The sequence below is a fragment of the Bicyclus anynana genome, chromosome 27 (assembly GCF_947172395.1).
Source record: "Bicyclus anynana chromosome 27, ilBicAnyn1.1, whole genome shotgun sequence".
Lineage (NCBI taxonomy): Eukaryota > Metazoa > Arthropoda > Insecta > Lepidoptera > Nymphalidae > Bicyclus > Bicyclus anynana.
In genome coordinates, this window is record NC_069109.1 from 3481651 (window position 1) to 3501201 (window position 19551).

The window sequence follows — 19551 nt, forward strand, 5'->3', positions numbered from 1 at the left end:
GACAGAAAACTTTGATTTGTGATAAAATTTCATTTACAGCTTTTATTATGCATTGGTAACTTGAATCTAACAAACGTAATAACGAAAAGATCCATCCACGCTTAGATTATGCCATCCACATTGCGATAAATAACTCGTCATCAACTTTATCAACAAATAGAGCTACAAGAACAAGAGCCCAGAGCAGTAAAATAAACTTAAAAAAAAAACCTACTCTTTCAAAAGTGTAAACAAAGATTTTCAATATTTTTTATTTTTATAAATAAAAAGGATTAGAATTAAGTTAAAGTGAAAAATAAAAAATAAATAATAATTAGGCCATCATGGAGACTAGTAGCTTGAAGACTTGCTGCGGTTGCCTTAATAATGGAAGAAGAATGGTGGTTATAAATGGAACAGATTTACAAACAAGTTTTTCGCTAATAATAAATGAAAACCAGGTAAATAATAATTGATTTTTGTACTTGATACCAATAATATTCATCTCATCAATGTCCTATCTAAGATTTAGCGTAAATATTGACTTTTATTTCATTATTTTGTATTTGCATTATCGATCCAATGGATGCGTGTTTTTAGCATCGATTGATCATTGAATGAAACATAGTCTATTCGAATGTAATCTTCATGACGTTACGGAGCATCCGGCGTTAAAATGCACAGTACAAGATTTTAGGTATCATCGGTAACGAAGGGGCGCGTCTTTGGCCAAGGAAAAAAAGTTTACGCGTCACAATGCAACTTTTACCGTTGAGTTAGTTTTCCTGTCTAGAATAACAATCTTGAAACAACTCTGAGGCTTTTTGGAGCATCTCTTTTGTGAGGATGAATAAAGTTTAGTAAAAGGTGAAGGCTTAGCCCGCTTCAATTTTAGATTGCATCATCACTTACCGTCAGGTGAGATTGTAGTCAAGGGCTAACTTGTAAAAAATACTCTTTCATGGTATCCCAAGATCTTTTGGTTACAACGTCAGTATCTTTAAGTGTATATACAATTGGTCCAAAGAGGTCATGCAATGGTACCCCAGAGATGGAGAAAGGAGGCAAGGACGACCACATAAGAGATGGGAGGATGACCTGCCGAAAGGATGGCGAGGAAAGGCTAGAGATCGTGTAGAGTGGAAGTCTGGAGGAGGCCTATGTCGAAGGACAACCTGATTGCTTTGATGTATAAATTACGTAGTAGTATTAGGTATATATATAAGATAGAGAGATAGAGAGAAATGGCAATCCTTGGAAGAGGCCTTCACCTGAGAGGGGTTCCTAACAGTATAAATATGATTATGAACCAAAAATGGTACATTGTTAATAATTTTCGTTTTTGTTAGTTTCATTTTTTTAGTTTAAGGTACCTAATTGTAAAATTTATATAGGAAATAAAAGGCTTTTTATTTTATTTTATTTATATTAGGTATATCATATGTATTCAGCAGTCAGAAAATAAAGGCTATTTTTATTTATTTATTTTATCACAATTAATAATCTCTTTTTTCAGATGTCCACGAGTGAACTAGAACTTTGTTTTGAATGTGAAGCATTGCTGCGTCGGTTCACAGTCTTCAGGATACAAGTTGCTGCATGCTATAATACCCTTCACAAATACGCTCAACAAGTTTGTACTTTGTATACATTTTAACTATTTTTAACCTACTTCTAAAAAAGAAGGAGGTTCTCAATTTGACATTTTTTGTTATCTCATAACTTCGTCACTTTCCTAACCATTTTTGATAAATCTTTTATGTTTGAAATAGTATACTTCCAGATTGGTCCCATTTAATTTTCATGAAAATCGGTTCGTTTGTAGCATTCAAACACCACCTTCAAAGTGATCAGATGGTACATACAATGTTGATTTTTCTGCTTTTTAGTTTATTTTTGTGATGTTGGTTGAATTTTTTGTGACATTTTTCAATACATGAACTATAAACATAAACGCACAAATAACAAAGATATTAGTAATTTTGTTTGAACGCGCATACAAATCTAACGATCATTATGACCTACGACGTCATTAAATCGTACCATTTTGTATGGCGCGTTTTTTAGGGATCTGCAGCAGCGCCACAAATCTGACCCTTTAAATCCCTGTAGCTCCGAAAGTAATGATCGCAGATACCCTGTTACTTTTACAAAATTGCTTTACTATTAGCATACTCTTAATTAATAATAATAATAATTATAATAATTTATTTATTCATCAGAAAGCAGGTTTACAAAGATAGCTTAAATATAATAAGACCCTGATACTCTCTACCATAATAATTTGGTGTATGAAAAATTTAAATAGACTATGTATAATCCTAATTTAAAAGCAAACAGATAAAAAAGAAAACATATGTAATAGCTTAGCTTATACAATTTAACATTTTAAGATTCAATGAATATGACAAATCTAACTCAAAACTACTTACTGTGACAGATAAAATAGATTAATAGTCATAATATATACTGTCAAAATTATTAAACCATGTTAAATTTAGTGCACTGTTGAGCACGAGTCTCCTCTCAGAAATAGGTTAGGCTAATAGTCAACCACGCTGAACCAACGCGGATTGAAAGTCTTCACACACTTGGGAATTGAGAAAATTTTCATGTATGCAGGTTTCAAGAATTTTTCCTTCACTGTTTAAGATATATTAGTTTCTTAAAATGCACGTAACTGGACAGTTAGGTGCATGCCCCGGACCGGATTCGAACCTACGCTCTCCGATTCGAGGGCAGAGGTCATTTCTTTCGGAGGAGGCTTCGGCCGTGGCTAGTTACCACCCTATCGGCAAAGACGTACCGCCAAGCGGTTTTCGGTTTCTACACGGCATCGTACCTGAACGCTAAATTCCGGTACGATGCCGTGTAGAAACCGAAAAGGAGTGTGGATTTTCATCCCCCTCCTTAGCCCGCTTCCATCTAAGATTGCATCATCACTTACCATCAGGTAAGATTGTAGTCAAGGGCTAAATTGTAAAGAATAAAAAAAAAATAATGAAAATATTTTCCAGGTGACAAAACCTGTAACCCGATTGGGTACACACAAAGTGCAATACATAGATGTCACCAACTGGTTCCCACCGAGTGATGAACCAGCTGCGTTGTTGGTGGATGTCAAAACGGAGGCAGATGATGATGAGGGTGAATACCTGAACGATGAACCACCCTATCAGGAGGATGTGATCATTGAGAAGCCTTTTATTAAGGTATTAATTTTACCATTAATTATGTTATCGCCGCGTTAAAACGACTTGCTGTACGGTCGGCTTCAGTGTGCTCGTGGCGTTCGAGCCGTCCACATCTCTTGTTGTGTAATTCTTTATGGGTTACTTGGGATAGGCGGGGAGAGTGACTTGAGTGGAAAAGGGGACTGTTTGTATACAAACAAAGTTACCTTTAACCCAACACACGTCGTTCACAAGTGCGTGACTCCACTCAAGGTCATTCTCTGCCATTCTAGGGTCTTATTTTGGTTACAGTTTGATTTGTTATTTAAGTTGTCAGGGGGTGATTAGTGGTCGATACTGATGCCAAAAATGCAATCAGTAAAATTTTTGTCTGTATGTTCGTTATAGAAACAAAAACTACTCGACGGATTTTAACGAAACTCGGTACAATTATTCTTGATACTCCTGGGCTGGTTATAGTATACTTTTCATCACGCTACAATAGGAGCAGAGCAGTGAAGGGAAATGTTGGGAAAACGGGAGAAGTTACACCATTTTTACAGTGATACAGTAGTATCACTGTAAAAATGGTGCCCACTTTCACCCCCACAACTTTTAATCCAGCCCTTACAGTAGTAAGGGCTGGATTAAAAGTTGTGGGGGTGAAAGTGGGGAAGGAACCGAATGTCTGCAAATATACTCGAGTGGGGTCTCCAATGAAAGCGCACTGTAAGAGAATATTGATGACTTGATCGTGAGTGTAATTAATAATTAAAATCCTTTTTACACATTGCAGAGAAAGAAAAAAAAGAAGAAACCAGCAGTCAAACTAGAGAAGGACCCAGAAGTAGAATTCACAAAGGTGAAATTAAGTGACAAAGAGATAGCACAAGAGAGAGAGTTGCTAGCACTTAAAGATGACTATGTCAATGCCATGTTTACTTGTGACGGATGTATTGTAACTTTTCCCAATGAAGATGACCTCAAAGATCATATATATGTTAAGCATGATATGGTGAGTTTAATTATCAATTGAAAATGCCTATAATGACAGCAGAAAAACATTAAACACTAGCATTCTACTGGTGAAAGAATTTTTGAAATCGGACTAGTAGTTCCGAAGATTACCCCATTTGAAGAATGTTACAAATTTACAAACTTTACCTCTTTATAATATTAGTATAGATAAATACAGTAGAGAACCCGCTTAAGACGATCACTCTTAAAACGATTTCCCGCATAATACGTCATTTCACAGCAGTTCCTACAACTTTAGACATGTTTTCATACATTTCCTAACGCTTAATACGATTCGTCATCCCGTTTAATACGCCTGTATGTGTAATTCCAAAGTATGTACCTAAGTTAATTTAGAAGTTTTTATTTGATTTGTTCTTTTATTTATTACTAGCCGACGCCCGCGACTTCGTCCGCGTGAAACTCGATGTAAACTTTCCACTACCCCTAGCCTATCCCCAGCCTAACTGTACCCCTACCCTACTCCTACCTACCCCAACCCTACTTTTCTGGTTAATTTTTTACACCTTGTGTCCGAAAAACCCAAATATCTTACGGAACCCTATTTTTTTCCAAAATAAAATTTTGCCTATGTTACTTGTGGATAATTTAGCTTTCGAATGGTGAAAGAATTTTTAAAATCGGTCCAGTAGTTTTTGAGCCTAGTCATTACAATCAAACAAACAAACATACATACAAACAAAGTTTTCCTCTTTATAATATTAGTATAGATTTTTTTTTTTCTATTTGTTGAATAAAAGGATCCCTGCAAGGGTATAGGCCTCCTCCAGTTCTTTTCACTTCCATCCGTTCATCTTGGTGGTAAATAAGTCCTTATCTTTTATTTTTTTTTACACTGAATCCAACTCACCATGTAATCTTGCTCTTTTATAAAAAAAGATATATCTGAATAATAATATTTCTGACCTATTTTATATTTTTTATTTGAACGGGCAAGAATATCATGTTTAAATTTTTTTTCAGTACGCGTCGCAGTACAAGTGCTCGGTGTGTTCTTGTACATTGATCTACTACTCTAAGCCTTGATAATTACATCCTCTCTTATTTTTAACCCTCGCCTACGGCTCGAGCCAGAATATCATTTATATATTTTTTTTCAGTACGCGTCGCAGTACAAGTGCTCAGTGTGTTCTTGTACCTTGATCTACTACTCTAAGCCTTGATAGTTACATCCTCTCTTATTTGTAACCCTCGCCTACGGCTCGGGCCAGAATATCATTTATATTTTTTTTTTCAGTACGCGTCGCAGTACAAGTGCTGGGTGTGTCTTATACATTGTTCTACTACTCTAAGCCTTGATAGTTACATCCTCTCTTATTTGTAACCCTCGCCTACGGCTCGGGCCAGAGTATCATGTATATATTTTTTTTTCAGTACGCATCCCAGTACAAGTGCTCGGTGTGTTCTTGTACATTCCGTTCGGAGGTGTCGTATAACTACCATACAAACAAACACTATCGTCGCTACCAGTGTGTAGTTTGCGCGGATCGGTTTCACAGCAAGCCCGCCGCGGGGAAACACTATAGCATGGCTCATTGTCACGGGTGAGTGGGTGTACACCTTTATATAGGGTGTACTTTTTTTATATATTCTTTACAAGTTACCCCTTGACTACAATATCACCTGATGGTAAGTGATGATGCAATCTAAGATGGAAGCGGACGGAGGTCCTGGGTTCGATCCCCAGCTGGGGCGATTGAGGTTTTCTTAATTGGTCCAGGTCTGGCTGGTGGGAGGCTTCGGCCGTGGCTAGTTACCACCCCTAGTTACTGGCTAGTTGTTACCGACAAAGACGTACCGCCAAGCGATTTAGCGTTCCGGTACGATGCCGTGTAGAAACCGAAAGGGGTGTGGATTTTCATCCTCCTCCTAACAAGTTAGCCCGCTACCATCTTAGACTGCATCATCACTTACCATCAGGTGAGAGTGTAATCAAGGGATAACTTGTAAAGAATAAAAAAAAAAAACAACAAATTTGTTTCAGAGCAGAATACGAGTTAGACGAAAATAACTATGACGTCACAGTTGCGAGTGTCAAAGACGCCGAGGACAAAGATGACAGGTGAGTTGTGACAATGTTACATTATTTCATCATTATCAACCCATATTCGGCTCACTATTGAGCACGAGTCTCCTCTCAGAATGAGAGGGGTTAACCTTAGAGTTTAGTTGTGAAATTAACAGTTTCCTTTTAATTTTTAACTAATTCCTGGTGTTAATTGTTTTATTTCTCTTTCTCTGTTTTTAATTTGTGTAAATTTATGTTAATTAATTTTTTAACTTTTTTTTAACACTGTTTAATTGTTAGCACGACCTACACTTTATGCATGATGTGACTACCTTTAAGTAAAGTTATATGTGTTTCTATACCCTATTTATTAAGTTTTTTAATTCTGTATACATTTTGTTGGTGGTCCAAATAATAAATAATAATAGATTATGAACATAGCTGGGCACCGTTAAATCAAATAGTTAACTTCTTTAATCGTTAATCCGCTACAAAAAAAGTTAGCTTCGTTAAACGTTAAAGCGTTACATTCCGGAAGAATTAACGCAAGTTAACGTTAATCGTTAATCCGTTAATATGACTGGTTAATATTGCATTTTTTTAAGATTGTGTGAGATTCATTGGAAAAATAAAGATGAGCACTGGGGATAAGTGCCATAATTTGTTTTTAGTTGATTTTATCTATAATTTTAACATAAATATAGTAATTTGTTGATTTCTTTGAAAAAAAAAATCTTCCATCATTTCTTATTTGTCTAAACCTGTTAATCGCGTCGCGCGGTAAATAATAGGCATTGGATTAACGACTAACGGACTTCTGCATATTAACGGAAGTTAACGGGTCCGTTAACATTTTTAAAAGTTAACTTAAAAGTTAATCCGTTAATCAAAATGTTAACTTCGTTAATTGACAATTAACTGATTAACGAGTTAATGATAGATATGATTATGAAACGGTTGCATAATGACGGTCATTAAAGCACGAGGTGCATTTTATAAAACGAACGAAGTGACTTTTATAATAGAGACTCGAGTACTTTAATGCCAAGTTATGCACGTTTCATACTCTGCTTTATCTAATCTCATGAAATAGGAATCTAACAAAATTAAAAAATACAATATTTTTTTTTAAATGTACACCAACGGGCAAAGATTGACACCCGTACAGCCATGTCTTCATACTCGTATTTGCATCACAATTTTAATTACTGTACTGTTCAAATTGTTAATTAATTGTTTTTATTAAATTAATTAATTATTTAATAAAAATATACCAATTTGAAATTTTAAAATATAAAATATACACAAAAAATTGTGTAAAAAATCGAGAACCCAGAGCTACACAAAAGACCAAGAACCCAGAGCTCTATATACTATAATAGTAAAAAAGTTATATTATAACTCACTTTCCATACAAAGAGCAGTGTTATAATGTATTTTTTTAATTTATTACAAAACACATGTGAATAATCTATGCCATTATATTAAATTTTTTAATTTCGAAATTGGAATATTCAAAACGAGATTAGGTAAATAAATAAATAAACTAAATTTCATTGTGCAGTGGTCAAGAGAAACACACGTTTCCATGCCAGTACTGCGCGAAGGTGTTCAAATGGAGGACTTCTCTGCGGAAGCACGTAGAGAAGCACCGCATAGAAACAGGGGAGAAACGCACCCCCTACTGTGAGCCGTGCAGGTGAGTAACTACCTTCATACAGTTACCTTATGTTATTAATTTTTAACACCCTTTTTTAGCTTCACTTGTAACTATGTATGTAAGAAAATCTTGAAATCTCAATTTGATTTTTGTCTTCGATTAGGATGAAATTTTGCACACGCTCTGAGTTCTGATGACAATACATGCTAAGAAACGTCATCACAAATACAATATGGCCTCCCAAAGATGACGGACTGGCTGTTTGAAATACACTCCCATGATATGGGTATCAAATGAAAAGTTTGCTGGCAGGAATACGAAAAAAAATGTCGCTTGTCATTGTTATTCAGTAGTTTCAGCGTGATGTACGGTCAACAAAAACAAACAGACGAAAAATAAAAATATTTTTGGCTTCAGTATCGTTTATATAATGTCCTACTAAGTTTTTCAAAATATCTTCAATATATCTTCATAAAAATCATTCAATTTGATCTGTTATACTTTTATTATAAGTATAGATTAGTGACATAATTCAACGAGTCGCGAAGCTGAAGTGGCGATGGGCGGGGCACATAGTTGAAAGATCCGTTGAACGTTGGGGTCCCAAGGTGGCGCGACCCCTCACCGGAAAGCACAGTGTTGATCGAGCGAGTGTTGGATGCTGGCGGCTCGAGACCGTTGTGTTTAGAAGTCCTTGCAAGAGGTCTATGCCCAGCAGTGGACGTCCATCATCATCATCATATCAGCCGATGGAGTCCACTGCAGGACATAGGCCTTTTGTAGGCACTTCCAAACATCACGATACTGAGCCGCCTGCATCCAGCGAATGTCTGCGACTCGCTTGATGTCGTCAGTGCACCCGGTGGGGGGCCGACCAACACTGCGCTTTCTAGTTCGGGGTCGCCATTCCAGCACTTTGGGACCCCAACGTCCATCGAGTCTTCGAACTATGTGCCCCGCCCATTGCCACTTCAGCTTCGCAACTCGTTGAGCTATGTCTGTGACTTTGGTTCTTCTGCGGATCTCCTCATTTCTGATTCGATCACGCAGAGATACTCCTAACATAGCTCGTTCCATCGCCCGCTGTGACTCCATCAGTGGACGTCCATCGGCTGATAATTATGATGATTATTCATTTAACAATTAGTCTATGTTACTACTGAAAATCTGCTGTCAATTCTAAAATAATACTTATTTTTCATTATCTAACAATATATATATATATATTTATTTATTTTTCTTATAGCATACAAGCAGACACACACACACACACACTGCTATGTTTCGTACGTGACATAAGATTGTAACAATCTTAGCTTAGCTTAGGGAAGAGCACAGGTGTCCATAATACAAGTTCTTTCTTAATTTATATACCTGTTAATCATCCATTAATTATAGTGGTAAGCTATTTTTACCTATTATGTTACGGTTTTATAAAGATTTTTTTTTTTTTTTTTATTCTTTACAAGTTAACTCTTGACTACAATCACACCTGATGGTAAGTGATGATGCAATCTAAGATGGAAGCGGGCTAACTTGTTAGGAGGAGGATGAAAATCCACACCCCTTTCGGTTTCTACACGACATAGTACCGGAACGCTAAATCGCTTGGCGGTACGTCTTTGTCGGTAGGGTGGTAACTAGCCACGGACGAAGCCTCCCACCAGCCAGACCTGGACCAATTAAGAAAACTTCAATCGGCCCAGCCGGGGATCGAACCCAGGACCTCCGTCTTGTAAATCCACCGCGCATACCACTGCGCTACGGAGGCCGTCATAAACATAAGGAGGAGAATAAACGATTATTATTATATTATTATGATGATTATTCATTCAGTATTGTATTGCAGTTTGTTTTTTATTCAGGTTATCATTCACCTCAACACCGAACCTACAGAAGCATGTGCGAACAAGTTCCAAGCACAAAATACAGTTAGCACTCAGGTAACTTAACACCATTCTTTCCATTTATTTAGATCTAGACGCCCTGCGGTTTTACTTTGTAGTTCCCGTTACCGTGACAATACGGAGATAAAATATATAGCCTATGACATTCACAAATAACGTGGCTTTCTAATGGTAAAAGAATTTTCAAAATCGGTACAGTAGATCCAGAGATTACCTCCTACAACACCGTAAACTTTACCTCTTTGTAATATTAGTATAGATAAAACAGAATTCTTTCTACTTATAATACTTAATATCATTCGATCTACTTATAAGAAAACTAAACAGCATTTTTTCTACTTATTTAGAAAACTAATCAGCATAATTTCCACTTATTTCGAAAACTAAACAGCTATTCTTTACGTACAAAGTACAAAGAGTGCTGTTTAGTACTTAGTAATCTTCTCTACTCTGCTGAGACTTGGACGTTATATCGCAAGCACATCCGCATGCTGGATAGGTTTCATCTCAGGTGCCTTCGTGACATTCAAAACATCAGGTGGTCCGATCATATTAGAAACACTGATGTACTGCGTCGAGCACAAGTCAGTGGTATTGAGGCATATCTGATGCGGCGACAGTTGCGCTGGTCTGGGCATGTAGTGAGTATGCCCAACGAGAGGTTAGCCAAGCGCTTATTCTACTCGGAGCTCATGAACGGTAAGCGGAAACAAGGTGGACAGTTCTTGAGATATAAGGATGTACAGAAGAGGCATTTGGCTAACTGTAACATAGATTCTACTCGTTGGGAGATGTTAGCAAAAGATCGGTCAGAGTGGAGGTCCTATGTTCAGCGGAGTACCTTTGGTTTTGAAGATAGGCGGAGGCGGGATCTGGATAATCGTCGTGAACAACTTAAGGCCAAGCCACCCTCCAATATCTCATATAATTATGTGGACGGTACCCTAACTTGTCATGTTTGCTCCAGGACATTCCGCGCAAAAATAGGGTACATAAGTCACATGAGGGCGCATGATCGAAGCCCGCGTGTAATGTGACAGAGTCTCCAGTCGCTGTTGCCGAATCGGCAAAGACGAGACGACCTAATAGCATTCATTGTACATTGTACACATTTAGAAAACTGACTACCCACTTTTTAGAAAACTAAATACAATTTATTCCATTTATTTAGAAAATTTAACAGAATCCTCTCCACTTATTAAGTAAAACTAAACAGTATTCATTCCGCTTATTTAGATAACTAAACAGCATTAATTTAACTTATTAAGTTAATTTAATGCTATTCATAAAATAAATTAATATCCAGCTTTCTGCATATTAATTTATTTAAGTGATCAGCATTCTGTTTATTTATTTAGTAAACTAAACAGAATTGTTTCCATTTAGAAAAGTGAACGGCGTAGAAGCAAACGGCACTCAGAAGAGTGCCTCCAAACAGAAGTCACAAATGATGGACGAGATCAAGTCTTCAGTGAATAAGTCACAGCCGAAGTTCAACTGCCAACAATGTGATAAAGTGTTTCTCTGGAGGGGGAACCTAATGAGGCATCTTCGGAGCCATGCTGCTAAGTTAGTATCAAAGAATCATCATTATCAATAGCCCATTACAAGCGTTTTGCTATATACTTGTAATGAGTTATTGATCGGCATACAAAAATAGGCGCTTTTCATCATTATTAGTCTGTCAATAGCCCAATACAGGTATAGGACCAAACGGCATCCTGAAAAAGTATAGTGTCCAAACGGAGTCACAAATGTTGGACGAGATGAAGTCGTCAGTAAGTCAGTCTCAGCCGAAGTTCAACTGCCAGCAATGTGATAAAGTGTTTCTGTGGAGGGGGAACCTAATGAGACATCTTCGGAGCCACGCTGCTAAGTTAGTATCAAAAAATCATCATTATCAACAGGCCATTACAAGTGTAACCAAATGGCATCCAAAAATGGACGCTATACTCTTTTGGATGCCAAATAATCATCATTATTAGTTTATTTCAATAGCCCAATACAGGTATAGGTATAGGACCAAACGGCATCCTGAAAAAAGTGTAGTGTCCAAACGGAGTCACAATTGTTGGAAGAGATTAAGACGTTAGTCAGTAAGTCAGAGCCGTGGTAGCCCAGTGGATATGACCTCCGCTTTCGACTCCGGAGGGTATGGGTTCGAATCCGGTCCGGGGCATGCACCTCCAATTTTTCAGTTGTGTGCATTTTAAGAAATTAAATATCACAAATCTCAAACGGTGAAGGAAAACATCGAGAGAAAACCTGCATACCTGAGAATTTTCTTAATTCACTGTGTGTGTGAAGTCTGCCAATCCGCATCGGGCCAGCGTGGAGTGGGAACGTGCAGAGGCATCTACAGAGCCAAGTCAGAACCGTAAATTCTAGTAAACTCAAATATCTATATTGAATGTCAGCTTGCCCCGCGATTTCACCCGCATAATTCCCATCTCATAATACTTGGATATAACGTAGACATGATACTCGCAAATAATGTGACTTTGCAGTTGCATAATAAATTTCAAAATCGGTTTAGTAGATTTCAATGAAATGTTCTATCGAGATAAATTGGACCTTGAAGCAGAAAATAGGCGAATTTTTATTCTGTAAAATCCATGGTTAGTTTGATAATGAAATGTTTTTTATTTGTCTGTTTGTGTGTGTAGGGCGAAAGGTGATCTAGTGTGCAAGCCGTGCAACCGGTCGTTTTCATCTATAGCGACGTACCAGCAACATATGAAGATAAGCAAGAAACACGTCTCCGAAAATGACTTCAAGTGAGTCCAATTCCATTTATTTTATTTACTAACAGCCGTGATAGCCCACTAGATATGACCTCTGCCTCCGTTCCGGAGGGTGTGGGTTCGAATCCGGTCCGGGGCATGCACCTCGCAACTTTTCAGTTGTGTACATTTTAAGAAATTAAATATCACGTGTTTCAAACGGTGAAGGAAAAACATTGTGAGGAAACCTGCGTACCAGAGAATTTTCTCAATTCTCTGCGTGTGTGAAGTCTGCCAAGCATTGGGCCAGCGTGGTGGACTATTGGCCTAATCCCTCTCATTCTGAGAGGAGACTCGAGCTCAGCATATTGCAATTTTTTTATGACTATTTATATACTGTTTTACCTACAATTTCTTAAAATTGATAAATGGCTAAGTTTTGGTAAAGGACATGTCCCAAAATGGGCCATTTTTATTCGTACAAGCACGACAGACAAATGTAATTCCGCCTTAAGTGTTTCCCTGTCCTCTGATTTTCTTTTTACTTTTGTGTGTGACTTTGTTGGTTGGTTGGATAAACCACACTCCTTTCGGTTTCTACACGACATCGTATCGTCTTCGCTTTGATCACACATTAGCAACCCATATTCGGCTCACTGCTGAGCTCGAGTCTCCTCTCAGCATGAGAGGGTTTAGGCCAATAGTCCACCACGCTGGCCCAAAGCGGATTGGCAGACTTCACACACGCAGAGAATTAGGAAAATTCTCTGGTATGCAGGTTTCCTCACGATGTTTTCCTTCACCGTTTGAGACACGTGATATATAATTTCCTAAAATGCACACAACTGAAAAGTTGGAGGTGCATGCCCCGGACCGGATTCGAACCCACACCCTCCGGAATCGGAGGCAGAGGTCATATCCACTGGGCTATCACGACTCAGTCGTCGCTTTGATCAGTCCATTATAAATAAAAAACTCTAAGTGCAGCATTTTTTGACGGCCTCCGTGGCGCAGTGGTATGCGCGGTGGATTTACAAAACGGAGGTCCTGGGTTCGATCCCCGGCTGGGCAGATTGAGATTTTCTTAATTTGTCCAGGTCTGGCTGGTGGGAGGCTTCGGCCGTGGCTAGTTACCACCCTACCGACAAAGACGTACCGCCAAGCGATTTAGCGTTCCGGTACGATGCCGTGTAGAAACCGAAAGGGGTGTGGATTTTCATCCTCCTCCTAACAAGTTAGCCCGCTTCTATCTTAGACTGCATCATCACTTACCATCAGGTGAGATTGTTGTCAAGGGCTAACTTGTAAAGAATAAAAAAAAAAGTATTATCTATGGTCATGTCTAAAACTGTATTTGCAGCGACCCAATATAAAAAGCAATCTTATATGTTATTGGAAAAAGTGCATTGTTTCTGAGAGGGATTACTTTGAAGGGGACAATATAAATTTTGATGAATAAATGAATATTTTTTCACAAAAATATAAAGTCACCTTACTTTTTGAACAGGGTAGTATATCGGACATACCTTTTCGCCAATGTGCGCTGGTACAGAAGACTTACTAACTCTTCTGTTTAAGAGTGTGCAATATGTAATTTGGTGGTTACAAATGGTTCTGGATCTCAGATTCTGGAAAAGTTAGGAGCCTGATATTTGGGTAAATGATATTTCAAAGTGTTAGCTTCGTTATGACTATACAAAATACACAATTTGTAAAACTTTTTTCGATAGTTTATTTTTTTGAAAAATACATGTTTTGCTCACATTTTGCTTTCAATCTCAGGAAAAGCAAACTTATTTTCTTAATTTTTTGTTTTGTATAGAAAATTAGGTATAAATCTTGAACATGGCCATTTTGTTTTTCGTTATGTTGTTTAATTTACTTGCAATTGGTAAAAATGGTTTTGGCGCTCACGTCATAAAATTTGCGTCGCGCGTCAATCGCTCCGTGCTTTTCTCTCACGTGAATGTCATAATTCGGCGTCTCGCTTGCGTTTCGAATTTTATCCATATCGTACCGACGCGCTGCGCGCTCTTAAGATATACATGGATGACGAACGCCGGCTTATCGGTATATGTTGCAGATATATGTGCAGTGACTGCGGTAAACGGTTCGCGATCAAGTTGCACCTCCGGGACCATATCAACTGGGAGCATCTCAAGAACTATGTGTACTCTTGCGACGAGTGCCAGAAGGTTAGCGAGAGATAACCCTTGTTGCAAATAGCGAATAGTCCATTTTTTACATTTGGACTATTGCCAATACGTCGAAGTTATTCAGAAAAGATAATACCCTTATATTGATTAGCAAATAGCGAATAGTCCAATTAAATATGCAATATCCAATTTGGACTATTGCCAATATGTCGAAGTTATTCAGAAAAGATAATACCCTTATATTGATTAGCAAATAGCGAATAGTCTAATTCGTTACGTTTGGACTATTGCCAATACGTCGAAGTTATTCAGAAGATAGGGAAGGTTAGCGAACGGAATCCTTTCATCACCAATCAGCATTAACAATTAACTAGCAAATAGCAAGTAGTCCATTGGCTATTTTTTATGATTTAAAAAATGTTGGCGAATAGTCCATATGGTCGATATATTTACCTCATAAAGGTTTCACGATATAGGGTTTAGTAATCTTAACTTATGATCTAAATGTAAGGTACCGAATAGTCCATACAAAGATGGATCTACGAGTAAGTCACTAAGGCTTAAGCAGATATAATGGGGGTGGGAGTTAAAAAAGTAGCAGCCACCGACCACAAGTGTCGACCACCGGCCACAAGTCGACCACATACCAATTATTGTATAGGACCTGCCTCACTAGATGTTACTTTTCTGTCAAAGTATATGATCAACGATCTAATGTGATTATAAAAACTGTCTATAGTATCGATGTTTTATAGTTGTAATCGTGTTCGTCGGTTAAAGAGCTCCGTAAAAATACCTTTCTGTTTAATTGAATGGTGTAAAAAATGGGCAAAAACTTTTCTAATTTAGTATAAGATATATAAATCAACCAAATATCATATATAAATCAACCAAATCTAAGTTAATTTTCCTCAGAAAATGACAGACATTTTTGTTTGTGACTATGAGTGCGATACAGGTCCTTCTATAATTGGTCTGAGGCGCTTCAGCTACTTTTGTGGCCTCTTCTTGCTTCTTGTAGCGGCGTTTGTGGCTGTCACGTGTGACCCGTGTGCGGCGACACTTAAATTAATAAATGTACATACACAAAGGAGAATGCCAGATCCTGACCCAGTCCTAACTCAGAATTATGCGGAAAATGTAAATGTACTAAAAATATCAAATATTTCAATAATTGTTGTTTAATAAACAATTTTTACTGTTACACTCCGGAATAAAAATCTACCAAAATAAGTAATTAAATCCATTACGTTATTTTCTCGTAGCAGATATTGTATATTTTTTTTAAAAAAACCTTATTTTGAGCTTGACTTCGAGCACTTTAAGCCGTTTTTATTCCTTTTTAGTCACTTTAAGTTCGAAATGGTTAGAATCCAGAGCTGCGAAATCTGATCAAAATGTAAAATAAACTGTCATAACACTGTCAAACTGTCAGAACACGTAATAGACACCTCGAATTAATTTGAAAGTAATAATCTCACGTTTTTTTTACAAAAAAAAAAACAATCGTCGTGATTGGTGTTTTGTAAATGCACAGGCACATGACTTTATATCTATCTATTTTATAATAAACTGCACATACTTAACCTTAAAATCAAACTTCAACTTGGATTTATTTTTATACCCCTAGTTTTAAAGAGTTAAAAGGTAATATTTGTTTAATAGTACAATAATTATAACGCTGAAGAGTTTGTTTGTTTGTTTGATTGAACGCGCTAATTTCAGGAACTACTGGTCCGATTTGAAAAATTCTTTCAGTGTTAGATAACCCATTTATCGAGGAAGGCTATAGGCTATATATTATCCCCATATTCCTACGGGAACGGGAACCACGCGGGTGAAAACGCGCGGCGTCAGCTAGTAGTACAATAAATCCAATAAAATGATATTTAATATATTGTTGCATTTTATTTTTTTTAGTGGGTTAAACTTCTATACATTGTCTGGCATTGTCCTTTCAAGTAATCTGGTTTCATGGTTTTGGATTGTACTCGCAAATTATAGCTTGGCTAACTCGTTGTTAACACTCCCATGATATGCGGTCGACGGGGGGACTGCGCGGGTGTGACGTCGAGCGCGCGGGACATCGGGAGTGTTACGAATGAATTTTCCAAGCTACAGCGAATAGTCCATATAGAGAGTAATGTTCGCAGGTGTTCAAGACGAGGAACTCTGTGTACCTGCACAAGCAGGCGGTGCACATGAAGGACAGTCTCGAGCATCTGTGCGACCACTGCGGGAAACCATTCCCGGTGAGTACACTGCGGTTCTTTGCGAATAGTCCACGAATTTTTGGATTTGTTTTTGGAGGTTACTCCTTAAGAATTGATTTTTCTTATATAGGTATGGAAAAAATAGAGGCTAGAGATATTCGATGAACGAATGACTACTTTTTTGTTTTAGTCGGGTGCCAACGATTTTTGGTTTTAGCGCCCATAAATCGTTTGTACTCGGCTGGATTACTGGAGTAGTGCGAGCTAGGCCTTATCCTTATTGCATGTTGTGACAACCAATAAGTGGGTCTGCAATAATGGGGATGACGACTAGGTTGGAATATATTGATTTTTATGATACATTCGGGTAAATAGGGTCAATGTTAACTAATTTATACATAAAAAGCAAAGATTGACTGAATAGTTGCAAAATAAATGAGATTATAAAATTTCAAAATCTATTAAAAATCTTTTATCGTAATTAGATGAAAATTCATACAGTTTTAGCTTCCTTACATTAATTGTGACATTTTTCAATAAATTAACTATATACATAAACGCACAAATAACAAAGATATTAGTAATTTTGTTTGAACGCACATACAAATCTAACGATCATCACTTTACCTACGACGTCATTAGTTCGTACCATTTTGTATAGGGCGTTTTTCAGGGATCCGCGGCAGCGCCGCAAATCTGACCCTTTAAATCCCTGTAGCTCCGAAAGTAATGATCGCAGATATCCTGTTACTTTTACAAAATTGCTTTACTATTAGCGTACTCTTAATTTATATACATTTTAAAAAACTGTCATCATCCCTATTGCCGTAACTTATATATTTCTTTATATTTTATTATAAGATTTTATTGTAACCTCTTGGTGTCCTGTTTAAAAATAAATAAATAAATGAAACTTATTATAAAACAATTTCTATCTACAGAACAACGCGAAGCTCCGCAGCCACATCCTGGGCATCCACAGCGGTGGGGTGCAGTACCAGTGCGCGCTGTGCGACGCGCGCTTCAGCTGGAAGTCGTGCCTCTCCCGCCACGTGCGACTGAAGCATCGCAAGCGCGCCGACAGAGCGCGCGAGCAGTAGCGGCACTGACACTGACAGTGCTATTGTGTCACTGTCGGTGAGCCTCTGAGCTATTGCTGTGTCAGTGAGTTATTGTCGCGTCACTGGGTTATTACGATGTCGTTATATTACTATTGAGTCACTGGGTTACTATTGTGTTAGTAAGTTAATACAATTTCAGTTAATTACTATAGAGTCACTGGGTTATTACAATGTCACTGTCAGTGAGTTACTAATTACTATTGATTTACTAGCTTACTATCGTGTTATTGATTCGTTGCCCTGTTACTGTCAGTGAGTAACTATCGAGTCCATTGGTTATTTCCGTGTTAGTAAATTGATATTAAGTTAGTGAGCTATTATCATGTCAGTGAGTTAGTATAGACACTGGGTTACTAACTATTCAGTAGGTTACAATCGTGTCACTGAGTTGTTACCATATTACTGACAGTAACTATCGAGTCAATACGTTATTACCATGTTAATAAGTTGCTATAAAGTTCCTGAGCTATTATCATGTCAGTGAGTTATCGTGTTATTGCGTCACTATCATTTTAATGTGTTATTATCGTGCCACCGAGTTATTTTATTATCATGTCACGGTCAGTGACTTACTATCGAGTCACTAGATTATTAGAACCGTGTTGTTTAAGTCGCAATCAAGTCGCACTGAGCAATTATCATGTCAGTGAGTTACTATAGTCACTGGGTTACTACAGTGTCACTGTAAGTAACTTACTATCGAGTTGATAGGTTATTACCGTGTAAATAAATTGCTATCTACTTGTTTTAAGATACTGTTACGAACTAGGGTTCGAGGCGATCAATATACCTATCAAGATCAATATACCTTTTAATTAGAACATAAGCATGTCAGTGACCTATAATCGCGGCTGTAAAACTCACGGGGTTACTTCCATGTCACTGAGTTATTTGATTACCATGTCACTGTCAGTGAGTTATTATTGAGTTGATGAAATTACCGTGTTAATGAATTGATATCAAGGCATTGAACAATTACCATGTCAATGAGCTATTATCGTGTCTATAAACTCACTGGATTACTACAATGTCACTGAGTTATTCGATTATCATGTCACTGTCAGTGAGTTATTATAAAGTCACTGTATGGCGTAATTTTTTTTAAGATAAGAAAGTTGAATGAATTTGAGGACTTATTATTAGTTTTTAATTTCTTTGCACGAAGTCCCCTTGCAAAGAAAAATAAACTTTAATTTTTAACCTGCATGATTTTTACCCACATGAAATATTTGCTTAAATGTATAATATTAGTTTGTTCAATGTAGGATGGTGCGGGTGACAGTTCGTTTCACTTTTGAAAGTTTGCCGCCATTCACGATAGTAGTACGTATTATGAACGTCATACAGGCGACTGTCACCGGACCCATGCTATCAGAAAAAAAACACTTTAGATAGGAAAATGAATTGATTGACAAATGCTTTTATATTGCAAATAGTACCTCATAATGATCTCTTACATTGTACAATAATTATTGCTCGCATGAGCATTTAAGATTAAATAGATAAAGAAATTGATTTATAAATGTGTGCATATTATAAAAATAAATAATTATAAACAATTTTTGATACAGAA

The 19551-nt window shown here is 37.3% G+C and overlaps 1 protein-coding gene across 1 annotated transcript; it reads left to right on the forward strand.

Annotated features, from left to right (window-relative positions):
* Positions 1-193: 193 nt before the first annotated feature.
* Positions 194-19551, forward strand: LOC112056501 (zinc finger protein 845). Its single transcript, XM_052890387.1, has 13 exons — positions 194-440; positions 1496-1612; positions 2997-3191; positions 3949-4167; positions 5565-5734; positions 6175-6252; positions 7763-7897; positions 9724-9801; positions 11152-11334; positions 12432-12542; positions 14572-14683; positions 16798-16896; positions 17799-19551. Exons 1-13 carry the CDS (start codon positions 324-326, stop codon positions 17955-17957), a joined length of 1773 nt encoding a protein of 590 aa, XP_052746347.1. The 5' UTR covers positions 194-323; the 3' UTR covers positions 17958-19551.